The following is a 16,726-nucleotide window of genomic DNA, read 5'->3' as shown; positions in this document are numbered from 1 at the left end:
GGTTGTGTGAGGTTGTTTGAGGTTGGTTGTGAGCTTTCTTGATGCTGGTGTGCGGTGGTGTGAGGTTGTGTGAGGTTGTGTGCGGTGTGTGCGGTGTGTGCGAGTTGTGATGAGGTTTTGTCTATGTTTGCGGTGGTGTGAGGTGTTTGTGTGGTTCAAGGGATCAAGGTTGAATGAGGTGGTGCAAGGTTGTGTGAGGTTGTGTGAGGTGTTGTGAGGTGTTGTGAGGTGTGTGAGGTTGTGAGGTTGTGTGAGGTGGTGTGAGGTGTTGTGAGGTTGTGTGAGGTTGTGTGAGGTTGTGTGAGGTTGTGTGAGGTGGTGTGAGTGTGAGGTGCCTGTGCGGTGGTGTGCGGTTTGTTGCGGTGGTGTGACCGTGGTTTGCGGAGTGGACGGTTGTGTGAGGTTTTTGTGACGGTGCTGGTCGTTGTGAGTTATGTGTTGCGGTTGTGTGCGTCTGTGTGCGGTGCTGTAGGTGGTTCTGGTGCAGGTGGCTGTGCAGGTTTTGTGCGTTTGTCTGACGGTGGAGTGTGCGGTTGTGTGCGGTGGTGGCCGGTGCTCGGCGGTGTTGTCGGCGCGTTGTGTTGCGGCGAGTGTTCGGGTGTGTGCGGTTAGTGTTGGGCGTTTGTGCGTTGATAGCCCGGTTGGTGTGGCGGTGGGTTGTGCGGTGGTGGTGCAGGTTTTGTGAGATGTTGTGCCGGTGGTGTGACTGTTGTTTGCGGTTTTGTGGCGGTTGTGTGCGTGTGCGGTCGTTTGCGGTGTGCGCTGTGGCAGGTTGGTGTGCGGTGTTTGGGCGGTTGTTTGCGAGGTGGTGAGGTTGTGTGCGGTGTGCGAGGTTGTTGTGCGGTGGTTTGAGGTTGTTTGCGGTGGTGTTCGGTTGTGTGCGTGGTGTGCACGGTGTTTGTGCCTGATGTAGGTTGGTGTGCGGTTTTTTGACGGGGGTTTGCCGGTGTGTGGGACGTTGTTGACGGTGGTGTGAGCTGTTGTTACGTGATGTCCAGGTGTTGTGCGTTGGTGTGCGGTTGTGTGAGGTTGTCCAATGGTGACTTGTTTGAGGTGGTGTGCGCTTCTCCGTGCGGTTGGTGTGCGGTTGTGTGCGTTTTGTGTGCCGGTAGGTGTGCGGTGGGGTTCGGTTGGGTGAGCGGTTGTGTGCGTTTTTTTGCGGTGGTTGTGCGGTGTTTGTTTGGTCAAAGGATCAGGTTGTGAGGTGGTCAAAGGGTGTGTGGTTGTTGGCGGTTTTTAGTGAGGGCTTTGTGCGTTGGGTGTGCGGTGCAGGTTGATTTGAGCGTGGTGTGCGGTGTTTGTGCCGGTGTGTGCGGTTTGTGTGAGGTAGTGTGAGGTTGTGTGCGGTGGGTGTGCGGTCATGTCGGTCGGTGTGCGGTTGTTTGAGGGGGTGTGCCTGGTGTGCTGCTGCGTTTGTGTGCGTGTGTGCGGTGCCGGTTTTGTGAGGTTTGTGCGGTTGGTGTGCGTGATGTGTGGTTGTGTGCGGTCTGTGCAGGTGGTGTGCGGTTGTGTGCGGTGCTGCGGTGCTGGCGTTTGTTCTGAGGTATGGTGGCGGTTTTTGTGCGGTGGTGTGACGGTGCTGGCTGCGATGTTGTGCGGTTTGTGCGGGCGGATGTGCTGTGGTGTGACGGTTGTGGTAATGTTGTGAGGCCGTTATGTTTTAGCGGTCGGGGCGGTTGTCTGCTGTGGATGCCCAGAGTTGTGTGCGGTGGTGGTGAGGTTTGGTGTCGTACGCGGTGTTGTGCGGTGTGTGTGGTGGTGTGCGTTTATTTGTGGCGGTGCTTTTTTACGTGTTTTGATGGTGGGTGTTGCAGCGTTGTGTGAGGTGTTTTGCGGCTGCTGGCGGTGTTGTGAGGTCTGTTGCGCGGTGTGAGGTGGTGTGAGGTTGTGTAAGGTGGTGGGAGGTTGTTTGAGGTAGTGGGAGGTTGTATGAAATGGTGCAAGGTTGTGTGAGGTGGTGTGAGGTTGTATGAGGTGTTGTGAGGTGATGTGAGGTGGTGTGAGGTGTGTGAGGTGATGTGAGGTGGTGTGAGGTTGTGAGGTGTTGTGAGGTGCTGTGAGGTTGTGTGAGGTTGTGTGAGGTGATGTGAGGTTGTGTGAGGTGGTGTGAGGTGGTGTGAGGTGTTGTGAGGTTGTGTGAGGTGTGAGGTTGTTTGAGGTGGTGTGAGGTGGTGTGAGTGTGAGGTTGTGGGAGGTTGTGTGAGGTGGTGTGAGGTTGTGTGAGGTTGTGTGAGGTGGTGTGAGGTGGTGTGAGGTGTGAGGTGGTGTGAAGTGGTGTGATGTGGTGTGAGGTGGTGTGATGTGTGAGGTGGTGTGAGGTGGTGTGATGTGTGAGGTGGTGTGAGGTAGTGGAAGGTGATGGGAGGTGTTGTGTGGTTGTGTGAGGTGTGAGGTGGTGTGAGGTTGTTTGAGGTTGTGTGAGGTGTTGAGGTGTGAGATGTGAAGTTGTGTGAGATGTTGTGAGGTTGTGTGAAGGTGTGAGGTTGTTTGAGGTGTGAGGTTGTTTGAGGTGTGAGATGTGAGGTTGTGTGAAGTGTTGTGAGGTTGTGTGAAGTGTGAGGTTGTTTGAGGTGTGAGGTTGTTTTGAGGTGTGAGGTTGTGTGAGGTTGTTTGAGGTGGTGTGAGCTGTTGTGAAGTGATGTAAGGTTCATGGGATCAAGGGAAAATTACCGGTACGAATGAAATTTGAGAAAAATCCTTTTGGTATTTATTGAGAACTATATAGCGATAACAAACTTCAAATGTCAAAATTTAAGATGGCTTGTGGGCCATGTTGTTTTCTGATCGGCCCCAAAATGCAACATGCACAACTAGGGACCAAGGGAAACTTACATATGAAGTTTTAGAAAGATCCCTTTAGTACTTTCTGAGAAATAATAATAACAAGAATTGTTTATGGAGGGATGGACGGACGAACAGACGGATGGATGGACAAACAATGCACCATGGATGCAGGACGATATTAATAGCCATCTGATGATCGATGATGGGCTAAAAATGTCTGGAAGGACTGCAAGAATCAGATATATAGTCTGGTATGTCTTGGCCAGGAACTTAAGTTTATACACAGAAAGCAGGTTTAAGCGTATTTGTTAAATTGAGTCAATATTGGACATGTTTTCAGTCAGTTTCTGACATTTTGTTTTATTTTATTTTAGTCAGATAGCTGGGATGGTTCTGATCAATCCAACCTCTGACGGCCTGTTTGAACAGGATGGTGGAGCCTGGCATCAATACTGGTAAGTTCAAAGTAGTCCTATAGCCAACATGTTTCATATCTTGATTTTATAATGTATTGATTTAGAACATCATCTATCAGTATACATAATAGAACTCAGGTGAACATTAATTACATCCATCGGTCTCCCCCATTGTTATAACATATTCCAGATCTGAACATTACGTCCATCGGTCTCCTTTTGTTATAACATATTCCAGATGTGAACATTACCTCCATCAGTCTCCTTTTGTTATAACATATTCCAGATCTGAACATTACGTCATTCGGTCTCCTTTTGTTATAACATATTCCAGATCTGAACATTACGTCCATCGGTTTCCCCCATTGTTATAACATATTCCAGATCTGAACATTACGTCCATCGATCTCCTTTTGTTATAGCATATTCCAGATCTGAACATTACATCCATCGGTCTCCTTTCGTTATAACATATTCCAGATCTGAACATTACGTCCATCGGTCTCCTTTTGTTATAACATATTCCAGATCTGAACATTACGTCCATCGGTCTCCTTTTGTTATAACATATTCCAGGGTACAGAGAAAGATAAACTTATTAATGGAAAAATGTTGATATTCAAACATGACTATTTTCACCGTTTGCATGGATGTAGTGGATAGAAGACAGAACATTTAAGTTGTTTTATAAGAGGTTATGCAGTAATCATAGAAAAGGTAGCTACCTAATTAATTAGAGGTTGTATATTGTAATGATTTTACTATTTCCTAGGTACGGCCAGATGGTACCAATGTTCCAAAGCCTACAACTTGGGGCGGCACTTGGTCTTACACGACTAGCTCTACTATTAGGCTTCCTTCATCAGCCTCTTTTTGACTCGGAGTTACCTGAAAATGTTAAATATCGTCAAGTAAGCATTTCTCCACCTGTAATTAAGTAGTTACATACAGTAAAGTTACTTATAAGGGGTTCCATGCCCTGAATTAATTAGGTGACACTACTTATAAGGGGTTCCATGCCCTGAATTAAGTAGGTGACACTACTTATAAGGGGATCCATGCCCTGAATTAAGTAGGTGACAAAACTTATAAGGGGATCCATGCCCTGAATTAAGTAGGTGACACTACTTATAAGGGGATCCATGCCCTGAATTAAGTAGGTGACACTACTTATAAGGGGATCCATGCCCTGAATTAAGTAGTTGACACGACTTATAAGGGGATCCATGCCCTGAATTAAGTAGTTGACACGACTTATAAGGGGATCCATGCCCTTAATTAAGTAGGTGACATGACTTATAAGGGGATCCTTGCCCTGAATTAAGTAGGTGACACTACTTATAAGGGGATCCATGCCCTGAATTAAGTAGTTGACACGACTTATAAGGGGATCCATACCCTGAATTAAGTAGTTGACACGACTTATAAGAGGATCCATGCCCTAAATTAGGTAGTTGACACTACTTATAGGGGGATCCTTGCCCTGAATTAAGTAGGTGACACTACTTATAGGGGGATCCATGCCCTGAATTAATTAAGTAGTTGACACAACTTATAAGGGGATCCATGCCCTGAATTAAGTAGGTGACACGACTTATAAGGGGATCCATGCCCTAAATTAAGTAGGTGACACGACTTATAAGGGGATCCTTGCCCTGAATTAAGTAGTTGACACGACTTATAAGGGGATCCATGCCCTTAATTAAGTAGGTGACACTACTTTTAAGGGGATCCATGCCCTGAATTATGTAGGTGACACGACTTATAAGGGGATCCATGCCCTAAATTAGGTAGTTGACACAACTTATAAGGGGATCCATGCCCTGAATTATGTAGGTGACACGACTTATAAGGGGATCCATGCCCTGAATTAAGTAGGTGACACGACTTATAAGGGGATCCATGCCCTAAATTAGGTAGTTGACACGACTTATAAGGGGATCCATGCCCTGAATTATGTAGGTGACACGACTTATAAGGGGATCCATGCCCTGAATTATGTAGGTGACACGACTTATAAGGGGATCCATGCCCTGAATTAAGTAGGTGACACGACTTATAAGGGGATCCATGCCCTAAATTAGGTAGTTGACACGACTTATAAGGGGATCCATGCCCTGAATTATGTAGGTGACACGACTTATAAGGGGATCCATGCCCTGAATTAAGTAGGTGACACGACTTATAAGGGGATCCATGCCCTGAATTAAGTAGGTGACACTACTTATAGGGGGATCCTTGCCCTGAATTAAGTAGGTGACACTACTTATAGGGGGATCCATGCCCTGAATTAAGTAGTTGACACAACTTATAATGGGATCCATGCCCTGAATTAAGTAGGTGACACGACTTATAAGGGGATTTATGCCCTGAATTAAGTAGGTGACACGACTTATAAGGGGATCCATGCCCTGAATTATGTAGGTGACACGACTTATAAGGGGATCCATGCCCTGAATTAAGTTAAAAGGTGACACAACTTATAACAGGATCCTTGCCTTGAAATGAATAGTTGATGAAACTAGGTCACAAATAAATAATGTATTTACATTGACTATTCATGAAACAGATTTGAGATATTTCAAAACATTTAATGTAGAGATCAGTTTAAGAATTATCTGAAATCTGAAGACCAACTCAATGTATATGATTTGAAAGGTCATGCATTAAATTTTTTTTCTCGGTTTCTTTTAATGTTTGTTAGTGAAATTAATTTCAAGATGAGAGAGATGAACATAGTCGAGACGTCTTCAAAATGTTACCATTATTGTCTGATTAATATATTTGAATATTAGATAATCCATTAAATGGTTGATTTGTGAATTTGATTCATCTATTGTTGTTTTGTAGAAACATCTGCTTTGTCACCCTAAACACCTAAGTTCTGTTGTGGACGAACATCACTTCATCAATGAGTCGTTTTCACAGCTAAGGTAGCTATTATATAATTCCTTATTGCTCACATATGGCGATGACAGTTTAATCTTTCAAAGCTAACATCATAATTTGTACATGTTTGATGTTTAAACTTTCAGTAACATTTCACAAAGAAAAGAGGCATTTTAGTATTTTTCAAAGGATACATGTATAATTATAGACATTGGCATTTTTTGGGGAACCGGGGAGGGAAGACGGGGGATAGGGCAAAAAGGCCGAACCGGCGATGGCACACACACAGACCGCACCGTCGAGAGCACACACACAGACAGCACCGGCGAGAGCACACAGACAGACCGCACCGGCGAGAGCACACACAGACCGCACCGGCGAGAGCACACACAGACCGCACCGGCGAGAGCACACACACAGACCGCACCGGCGAGAGCACACACACAGACCGCACCGCTAGAGCACACAGACAGACCGCACCGGCGAGAGCACACAGTACCGTCACCGGCGAGACCACACACAGAGCGCACGTCTATATCACACAGACATACCTGCACCTGCGAGACCACACACAGAGCGCACCGGCTATAGCACACAGACCGCACCGGCGAGGGCACACACAGACCGCACCGGCGAGGGCACACACAGACCGCACCGGCGAGAGCACACACAGAGACCGCACCGGCGAGAGCACACACAGACCGCACCGGCGAGAGCACACAGACAGGGGGACCGCACCGGCGAGAGCACACACAGAGCGCACCGGCGAGAGCACACAGACCGCACCGGCGAGAGCACACACACACAGACCGCACCGGCGAGACCACACACAGAGCGCACCGGCGAGAGCACACACACAGACCGCACCGGCGAGAGCACACAGACAGACCGCACCGGCGAGAGCACACACAGACCGCACCGGCGAGACCACACACAGAGCGCACCGGCGAGAGCACACAGACCGCACCGGCGAGAGCACACAGACAGGGGGACCGCACCGGCGAGAGCACACACAGACCGCACCGGCGAGAGCACACAGAGCGCACCGGCGAGGGCACACACACAGAGCGCACCGGCGAGAGCACACAGACCGCACCGGCGAGGGCACACACACAGACCGCACCGGCGAGGGCACACAGACCGCACCGGCGAGAGCACACACAGACCGCACCGGCGAGAGCACACAGACCGCACCGGCGAGACCACACACAGAGCGCACCGGCGAGAGCACACAGACCGCACCGGCGAGGGCACACACACAGACCGCACCGGCGAGGGCACACAGACCGCACCGGCGAGAGCACACACAGACCGCACCGGCGAGAGCACACAGACCGCACCGGCGAGAGCACACACACAGACCGCACCGGCGAGAGCACACACAGACCGCACCGGCGAGGGCACACACACAGACCGCACCGGCGAGGGCACACACAGACCGCACCGGCGAGAGCACACAGACCGCACCGGCGAGAGCACACAGACCGCACCGGCGAGAGCACACACAGACCGCACCGGCGAGGGCACACAGACCGCACCGGCGAGACCACACACAGACCGCACCGGCGAGAGCACACACAGACCGCACCGGCGAGAGCACACAGACCGCACCGGCGAGAGCACACAGACCGCACCGGCGAGAGCACACACAGACCGCACCGGCGAGAGCACACAGACCGCACCGGCGAGAGCACACACACAGACCGCACCGGCGAGAGCACACACAGACCGCACCGGCGAGAGCACACACACAGACCGCACCGGCGAGACCACACACAGAGCGCACCGGCGAGAGCACACACAGACCGCACCGGCGAGAGCACACACAGACAGCACCGGCGAGAGCACACACACAGACCGCACCGGCGAGAGCACACACACAGACCGCACCGGCGAGGGCACACACAGACCGCACCGGCGAGAGCACACAGACCGCACCGGCGAGAGCACACACACAGACCGCACCGAGAGCACACACACAGACCGCACCGGCGAGGGCACACACAGACCGCACCGAGAGCACACACACAGACCGCACCGGCGAGGGCACACACAGACCGCACCGGCGAGAGCACACAGACCGCACCGGCGAGAGCACACACACAGACCGCACCGGCGAGAGCACACACACAGACCGCACCGGCGAGAGCACACACACAGACCGCACCGGCGAGAGCACACACAGACCGCACCGGCGAGAGCACACACAGACCGCACCGGCGAGAGCACACACACAGACCGCACCGGCGAGAGCACACACACAGACCGCACCGGCGAGGGGCACACACAGACCGCACCGGCGAGAGCACACAGACCGCACCGGCGAGAGCACACACACAGACCGCACCGGCGAGAGCACACACAGACCGCACCGGCGAGAGCACACACACAGACCGCACCGGCGAGAGCACACACACAGACCGCACCGGCGAGGGCACACACAGACCGCACCGGCGAGAGCACACAGACCGCACCGGCGAGAGCACACACACAGACCGCACCGGCGAGAGCACACACAGACCGCACCGGCGAGAGCACACACAGACCGCACCGGCGAGAGCACACACAAAGACCGCACCGGCGAGAGCACACACAGACCGCACCGGCGAGAGCACACACAGACCGCACCGGCGAGAGCACACACAGACCGCACCGGCGAGAGCACACACACAGACCGCACCGGCGAGAGCACACACAGACCGCACCGGCGAGAGCACACACAGACCGCACCGGCGAGAGCACACACAGACCGCACCGGCGAGGGCACACACAGACCGCACCGGCGAGAGCACACAGACCGCACCGGCGAGAGCACACACACAGGGGACCGCACCGGCGAGAGCAACACAGAGCGAACCGGAGAGAGCACACAGACCGCACCGGCGAGAGCACACACAACAGACCGCACCCGGCGAGACCACACACAGAGCGCACAGGCGAGAGCACAACACACAGACCGTCACCGGCGAGAGCACACACACAGACAGCACCGGCGAGAGCACACACACAGACCGCACCGGCGAGAGCACAAGACCGCACCGGCGAGAGCACACACACAGACCGCACCGGCGAGAGCACACCACACAGACCGCACCGGCGAGAGCACACACACAGACCGCACCGGCGAGAGCACACAGACCGCACCGGCTAGAGCACACACACTACCGCACCGGAGAGAGCACAACAGACCCGCACCGGCTAGAGCACACACACAGACCTGCACCGGCGATGTCACACACACAGACCGCACCGGCGAGGTGCACACACACAGACCGAACCCGGCGAGTTGCACACACAGACCTGCACCTAGATCACACACACAGACCGCACCCTGCTAGGGCACCACATGACCTCACTCGTATATATCACACATACCTCACCTTCTATATCACACACATACCTCACCTTCTATATCACACATACCTCACCTTCTATATCACACACACATACCTCACCTTCTATATCACACACACATACCTCAAAGATTTAAATTAAAATGAAACATTAACATTTATCTCCCATTTTGTTTTCAGAACAGTGCGAATGATAAAATCACTACCAAGTAATATATCAGTAACAATTATAAGTGGAAATTACTACGACGAACAGATGCCAAGCTATCTTAATAAGGTAAGGATTTTATAATTAAGGTAGGATTTGTTAATTAAGGTAAGGATTTTATGATTAAGGTATTAAAGAATTTTATAATTAGGGTATTAAAGGATTTTATAATCAAGGTAAGGATGTCATAAAAATGAAAGGATTTTATAATTAAGATATTTAAGGATTTTATGATTAGGTAAGGATTTTATAATTAAGGTAAGGATTTTATAATTAAGGTAAGGACTTTATAATTAAGGTAAGGATTTTATAATTGAGGTATTAAAGGATTTTATGATTAGGTAAGGATTTTATAATTAAGGTAAGGACTTTATAATTAAGGTAAGGATTTTATAATTGAGGTATTAAAGGATTTTATGATTAGGTAAGGATTTTATAATTAAGATAAGGATTTTATAATTAGGTAACGACTTTATAATTAAGGTAAGGATTTTATAATTAAGGTTAGGATTTTATAATTAGGTAAGGATTTTATAATTAAGGTTAGGATTTTATAATTAGGTAACGATTTTATAATTAAGGTTAGGATTTTATAATTAGGTAACGATTTTATAATTAAGGTTAGGATTTTATAATTGAGGTATTAAAGGATTTTATAATTAGGTAAGGATTTTATAATTAAGGTAAGGATTTTATGATTAGGTAAGGATTTCATAATTAAGGTATTAATTTAAAGGATTTTATTATTAGGTAAGGATTTTATAATTAAGGTAAGGATTTTATAATTAAGGTAAGGATTTTATAATTAGGTAAGGATTTTATAATTAAGGTAAGGATTTTATAATTAGGTAAGGATTTTATGATGAAGGTAAGGATTTAATAATCAAGGTAATGATTTTATAATTAAGGTAAGGACTTTATAATTAAAGGTATGTACTTTATAATTAGGTAAGGACATTATAATCAAGGGAAGTATTCTAAAATCAGGTAGGGATTTTATAACTAAGAGTAAGGATTTGATAATAAGGTAAGGATTTAAAAATTAGGCAAAGGTTTAGAAATAAAGTGATGATTTTGAAATAAGGTAAGGTATTAAAATAAGGTAAGGATCTTAAAATAGGGTAAGGATTTTATAATAAGGTAAATATTTGAAAATAAGGAAAGGATTTTGAAATAAGCTAAGGATTTCAAAATAAAGTTTGGATTCTAAAATAAGGTAAGGATTTTGAAATAAGGCAGTGAATTTATGAGGTGAGAATTAAAGATAAACTGAGGATTTTAAAATAAGCTAAGAATTCTTAATAAAGTGAGGATTTGAAAATAAGGTAAGAATTCTAAAACAAAGTGAGGGTTTGAAAATAAGGTAAAGATTTAAAAACTTATAGGTAAGGATTTTAATACCTTGATCTACTTTTAATACTTAAGTGGCCAAAAAATACTTTTGTCTACGAAATTCTTAGGTGACCGAAGTCACCAGATCTGTTCTTTGACTTACTAAGAGAAAAACTAATGTGTTCAATATAGTATCATGATCCACTTGATTACTAGAGGGGTTGATGGAGAGTGGTCCTAGAAGAATGTCTTAAGTCCACATGTTGCCAAGGAGACAATTTCTGATCACACATGACCTTTATCTATCATCAAAATAACAACATTGTAATATCAATAGTTGTATGAGAAAATTTCATTGTGATTGATATGCTTCTAAACCTGCATCCATTACATTGTTTATGAATGTTTCTATTTTGGTAGGCTTGGGCCAAATCGGAGCAGATTTTACTGACGAAACATTACCCTAACTCCAAGCACATAGTTATCAACAGTGCTGATCGTCACATGTTGTACAACAATCCGTCCAGCGTCACAGAACCAATCAACAGGATTGTCCGACAATGGAAGAGCAAAATAAAAGTTCAGAAAAAATCCTAAACTGATCTGTAACAATCCAATGCCATTTTAAATAAAATTTTTGGTTTTTTTCCCCTCGTTAATTTCATTTTTTTTTTTATTGATTCAAGTTAATATGTACATTGCTGGTGTAAAGACCGACAACATAACCTATTAGGATAAATGACACCATCACAAATAAACTTTGAAGTTATCAATGACAAAGAGCTACACCATGTCACAGGAAGACAATGATTGATGAGATACACAATCCCATGTAACCCTCTCATGAAGACAGTGGCTGATGAGATACACAATCCCATGTAACCCTCTCAGGAAGACAGTGATGAGATACACAATCCCATGTAGCCCTCTCAGGAAGACAATGATGAGATACACAATCCCATGTAACCCTCTCAGGAAGACAGTGATGAGATACACAATCCCATGTAACCCTCTCAGGAAGACAGTGATGAGATACACAATCCCATGTAACCCTCTCAGGAAGACAGTGATGAGATACACAATCCCATGTAACCCTCTCAGGAAGACAGTGATGAGATACACAATCCCATGTAACCCTCTCAGGAAGACAGTGATGAGATACACAATCCCATGTAACCCTCTCAGTAAGACAGTGATGAGATACACAATCCCATGTAACCCTCTCAGTAAGACAGTGACTGATGTGATACACAATCCCATTTAACCATCTCAGGAAGACAGTGATGAGATACACAATCCCATGTAACCCTCTCAGTAAGACAGTGATGAGATACACAATCACATGTAACCCTCTCAGGAAGACAGTGATGAGATACACAATCCCATGTAACCCTCTCAGGAAGACAGTGATGAGATACACAATCCCATGTAACCCTCTCAGGAAGACAGTGATGAGATACACAATCCCATGTAACCCTCTCAGGAAGACAGTGATGAGATACACAATCCCATGTAACCCTCTCAGGAAGACAGTGATGAGATACACAATCCCATGTAACCCTCTCAGGAAGACAGTGATGAGATACACAATCCCATGTAACCCGCTCAGGAAGACAATGATGAGATACACAATCCCATGTAACCCTCTCAGGAAGACAGTGACTGATGAGATACACCATCCCATGTAACCATCTCAGGAAGACAGTGATGAGATACACAATCCCATGTAACCCTCTCAGTAAGACAGTGATGAGATACACAATCCCATGTAACCCTCTCAGGAAGACAGTGACTGATGAGATACACAATCCCATGTAACCCTCTCAGGAAGACAGTGATGAGATACACAATCCCATGTAACCCTCTCAGGAAGACAGTGATGAGATACACAATCCCATGTTATCTCTCAGTAAGACAGTGATGAGATACACAATCCCATGTAACCCTCTCAGGAAGACAATGATGAGATACACAATCCCATGTAACCCGCTCAGGAAGACAGTGATGAGATACACAATCCCATGTAACCCGCTCAGGAAGACAGTGATGAGATACACAATCCCATGTAACCCTCTCAGGAAGACCGTGATGAGATATACAATCCCATGTAACCCTCTCGGGAAGACAATGATGAGAAACACAATCCCATGTAACCCTCTCAGTAAGACAGTGACTGATGAGATACACAATCCCATGTAACCCGCTCAGGAAGACAATGATGAGATACACAATCCCATGTAACCCTCTCAGGAAGACAGTGATGAGATACACAACCCCATGTAACCCTCTCAGGAAGACAGTGACTGATGAGATACACAATCCCATGTAACCATCTCAGGAAGACAGTGATGAGATACACAATCCCATGTAACCCTCTCAGTAAGACAGTGATGAGATACACAATCCCATGTAACCCTCTCAGGAAGACAGTGACTGATGAGATACACAATCCCATGTAACCCTCTCAGGAAGACAGTGATGAGATACACAATCCCATGTAACCCTCTCAGGAAGACAGTGATGAGATACACAATCACATGTAACCCTCTCATGAAGACAATGATGAGATGCACAATCCCATGTTATCTCTCAGTAAGACAGTGATGAGATACACAATCCCATGTAACCCTCTCAGGAAGACAGTGATGAGATACACAATCACATGTAACCCTCTCATGAAGACAGTGACTGATGAGATACACAATCCTATGTAACCCTCTCAGGAAGACAGTGATGAGATACGCAATCCCATGTAACCCTCTCAGTAAGACAGTGATGAGATACGCAATCCCATGTAACCCTCTCAGGAAGACAGTGATGAGATACACAATCCCATGTAACTCTCTCAGGAAGACAGTGACTGATGAGATACACAATCCCATGTAACCCTCTCAGGAAGACAATGATGATATACACAATCCCATGTAACCCTCTCAGGAAGACAGTGATGAGATACACAATCCCATGTAACCCTCTCAGGAAGACAGTGACTGATGAGATACACAATCCCATGTAACCCTCTCAGGAAGACAGTGATGAGATACACAATCCCATGTAACCCTCTCAGGAAGACAGTGATGAAATACACAATCCCATGTAACCCTCTCAGGAAGACAGTGATGAGATACACAATCCCATGTAACCCTCTCAGGAAGACAGTGACTGATGAGATACACAATCCCATATAACCCTCTCAGGAAGACAATGATGATATACACAATCCCATGTAACCCTCTCAGGAAGACAGTGATGAAGTACACAATCCCATGTAACCATCTCAGGAAGACAATGATGAGATACACAATCCCATGTAACCCTCTCAGGAAGACAGTGATGAGATACACAATCCCATGTAACCCTCTCAGGAAGACAGTGACTGATGAGATACACAATCCCATGTAACCCTCTCAGGAAGACAGTGATGAGATACACAATCCCATGTAACCCTCTCAGGAAGATAGTGATGAGATACACAATCCCATGTAACCCTCTCAGGAAGACAGTGATGAGATACACAATCCTATGTAACCTCTCATGAAGACAGTGATGAGATACACAATCCTATGTAACCTCTCATGAAGACAGTGATGAGATACACAATCCTATGTAACCTCTCATGAAGACAGTGATGAGATACACAATCCCATGTAACCTCTCATGAAGACAGTGATGAGATACACAATCCCATGTAACCTCTCATGAAGACAGTGATGAGATACACAATCCCATGTAACCTCTCATGAAGACAGTGATGAGATACACAATCCTATGTAACCTCTCATGAAGACAGTGATGAGATACACAATCCCATGTAACCTCTCATGAAGACAGTGATGAGATACACAATCCCATGTAACCTCTCATGAAGACAGTGATGAGATACACAATCCCATGTAACCCTCTCATGAAGACAGTGACTGATGAGATACACAATCCCATGTAGCCCTCTCAGGAAGACAATGATGATATACACAATCCCATGTAACCCTCTCAGGAAGACAGTGATGAGATACACAATCCCATGTAACCCTCTCAGGAAGACAGTGATGAGATACACAATCACATGTAACCCGCTCAGGAAGACAGTGATGAGATACACAATCCCATGTAACCCTCTCAGGAAGACAGTGACTGATGAGATACACAATCCCATGTAACCCTCTCAGGAAGACAGTGATGAGATACACAATCCCATGTAACCCTCTCAGGAAGACAGTGATGAGATGCACAATCCCATGTAACCTCTCAGGAAGACAGTGATGAGATACACAATCCCATGTAACCCTCTCAGGAAGACAGTGATGAGATACACAATCCTATGTAACCCTCTCAGTAAGACAGTGATGAGATACACAATCCCATGTAGCCCTCTCAGGAAGACAGTGATGAGATACACAATCCCATGTAACCCTCTCAGGAAGACAGTGATGAGATACACAATCCCATGTAACCCTGTCAGGAAGACAGTGACTGATGAGATACACAATCCCATGTAACCCTCTCAGGAAGACAGTGATGAGATACACAATCCCATGTAACCCTCTCAGGAAGACAGTGATGAGATGCACAATCCCATGTAACCTCTCAGGAAGACAGTGACTGATGAGATACACAATCCCATGTAACCCTCTCAGGAAGACAGTGACTGATGAGATACACAATCCCATGTAACCCTCTCAGGAAGACAGTGATGAGATACACAATCCCATGTAACCCTCTCAGGAAGACAGTGATGAGATACACAATCCCATGTAACCCTCTCAGGAAGACAGTGACTGATGAGATACACAATCCCATGTAACCCTCTCAGGAAGACAGTGACTGATGAGATACACAATCCCATGTAACCCTCTCAGGAAGACAATGATGATATACACAATCCCATGTAACCCTCTCAGGAAGACAGTGATGAGATACACAATCCCATGTAACCCTCTCAAGAAGACAGTGACGAGATACACAATCCCATGTAACCCTCTCAGGAAGACAGTGATGAGATACACAATCCCATGTAACCCTCTCAGGAAGACAGTGACTGATGAGATACACAATCCCATTTAACCATCTCAGGAAGACAGTGATGAGATACACAATCCCATGTAACCCTCTCAGTAAGACAGTGATGAGATACACAATCACATGTAACCCTCTCAGGAAGACAGTGATGAGATACACAATCCCATGTAACCCTCTCAGGAAGACAGTGATGAGATACACAATCCCATGTAACCCTCTCAGGAAGACAGTGATGAGATACACAATCCCATGTAACCCTCTCAGGAAGACAGTGATGAGATACACAATCACATGTAACCCTCTCAGGAAGACAGTGATGAGATACACAATCCCATGTAACCCTCTCAGGAAGACAGTGATGAGATACACAATCCCATGTAACCCTCTCAGGAAGACAGTGATGAGATACACAATCCCATGTAACCCTCTCAGGAAGACAGTGATGAGATACACAATCCCATGTAACCCGCTCAGGAAGACAGTGATGAGATACACAATCCCATGTAACCCTCTCATGAAGACAGAGACCTCCCTTCTGGCTGTATGAACACAGAAAACTGAGGCTGTGTTCAAGACCTCCCTTCTGGCTGTATGATCACAGAAAACTGAGGCTGTGTTTAAGACCTCCCTTCTGGCTGTATGAACACAGAAAACTGAGGCTGTGTTCAAGACCTCCCTTCTGACTATGATCACAGAAAACTGAGGCTGTGTTCAAGATCTCCCTTCTG

General features: G+C 46.6%; 1 protein-coding gene across 1 annotated transcript in view; it reads left to right on the top strand.

Moving 5' to 3' along the window:
* LOC117334523 overlaps positions 1-11,629 on the top strand; it is a 41,007-nt gene extending 29,378 nt beyond the window's left edge. The window contains exons 8-12 of the mRNA XM_033894201.1: positions 3,159-3,239; positions 3,973-4,111; positions 6,051-6,133; positions 9,623-9,719; positions 11,403-11,629. Of these exons, the coding sequence (XP_033750092.1) occupies positions 3,159-3,239; positions 3,973-4,111; positions 6,051-6,133; positions 9,623-9,719; positions 11,403-11,579 (577 nt within the window). The 3' untranslated portion in view covers positions 11,580-11,629. The remainder of the gene's footprint in view (positions 1-3,158; positions 3,240-3,972; positions 4,112-6,050; positions 6,134-9,622; positions 9,720-11,402) is intronic.
* The last annotated feature ends 5,097 nt before the right edge of the window (positions 11,630-16,726 follow it).

The sequence above is a fragment of the Pecten maximus genome, chromosome 9 (assembly GCF_902652985.1).
Source record: "Pecten maximus chromosome 9, xPecMax1.1, whole genome shotgun sequence".
NCBI lineage: Eukaryota > Metazoa > Mollusca > Bivalvia > Pectinida > Pectinidae > Pecten > Pecten maximus.
This window is presented reverse-complemented; position numbering and strand designations above follow the sequence as displayed.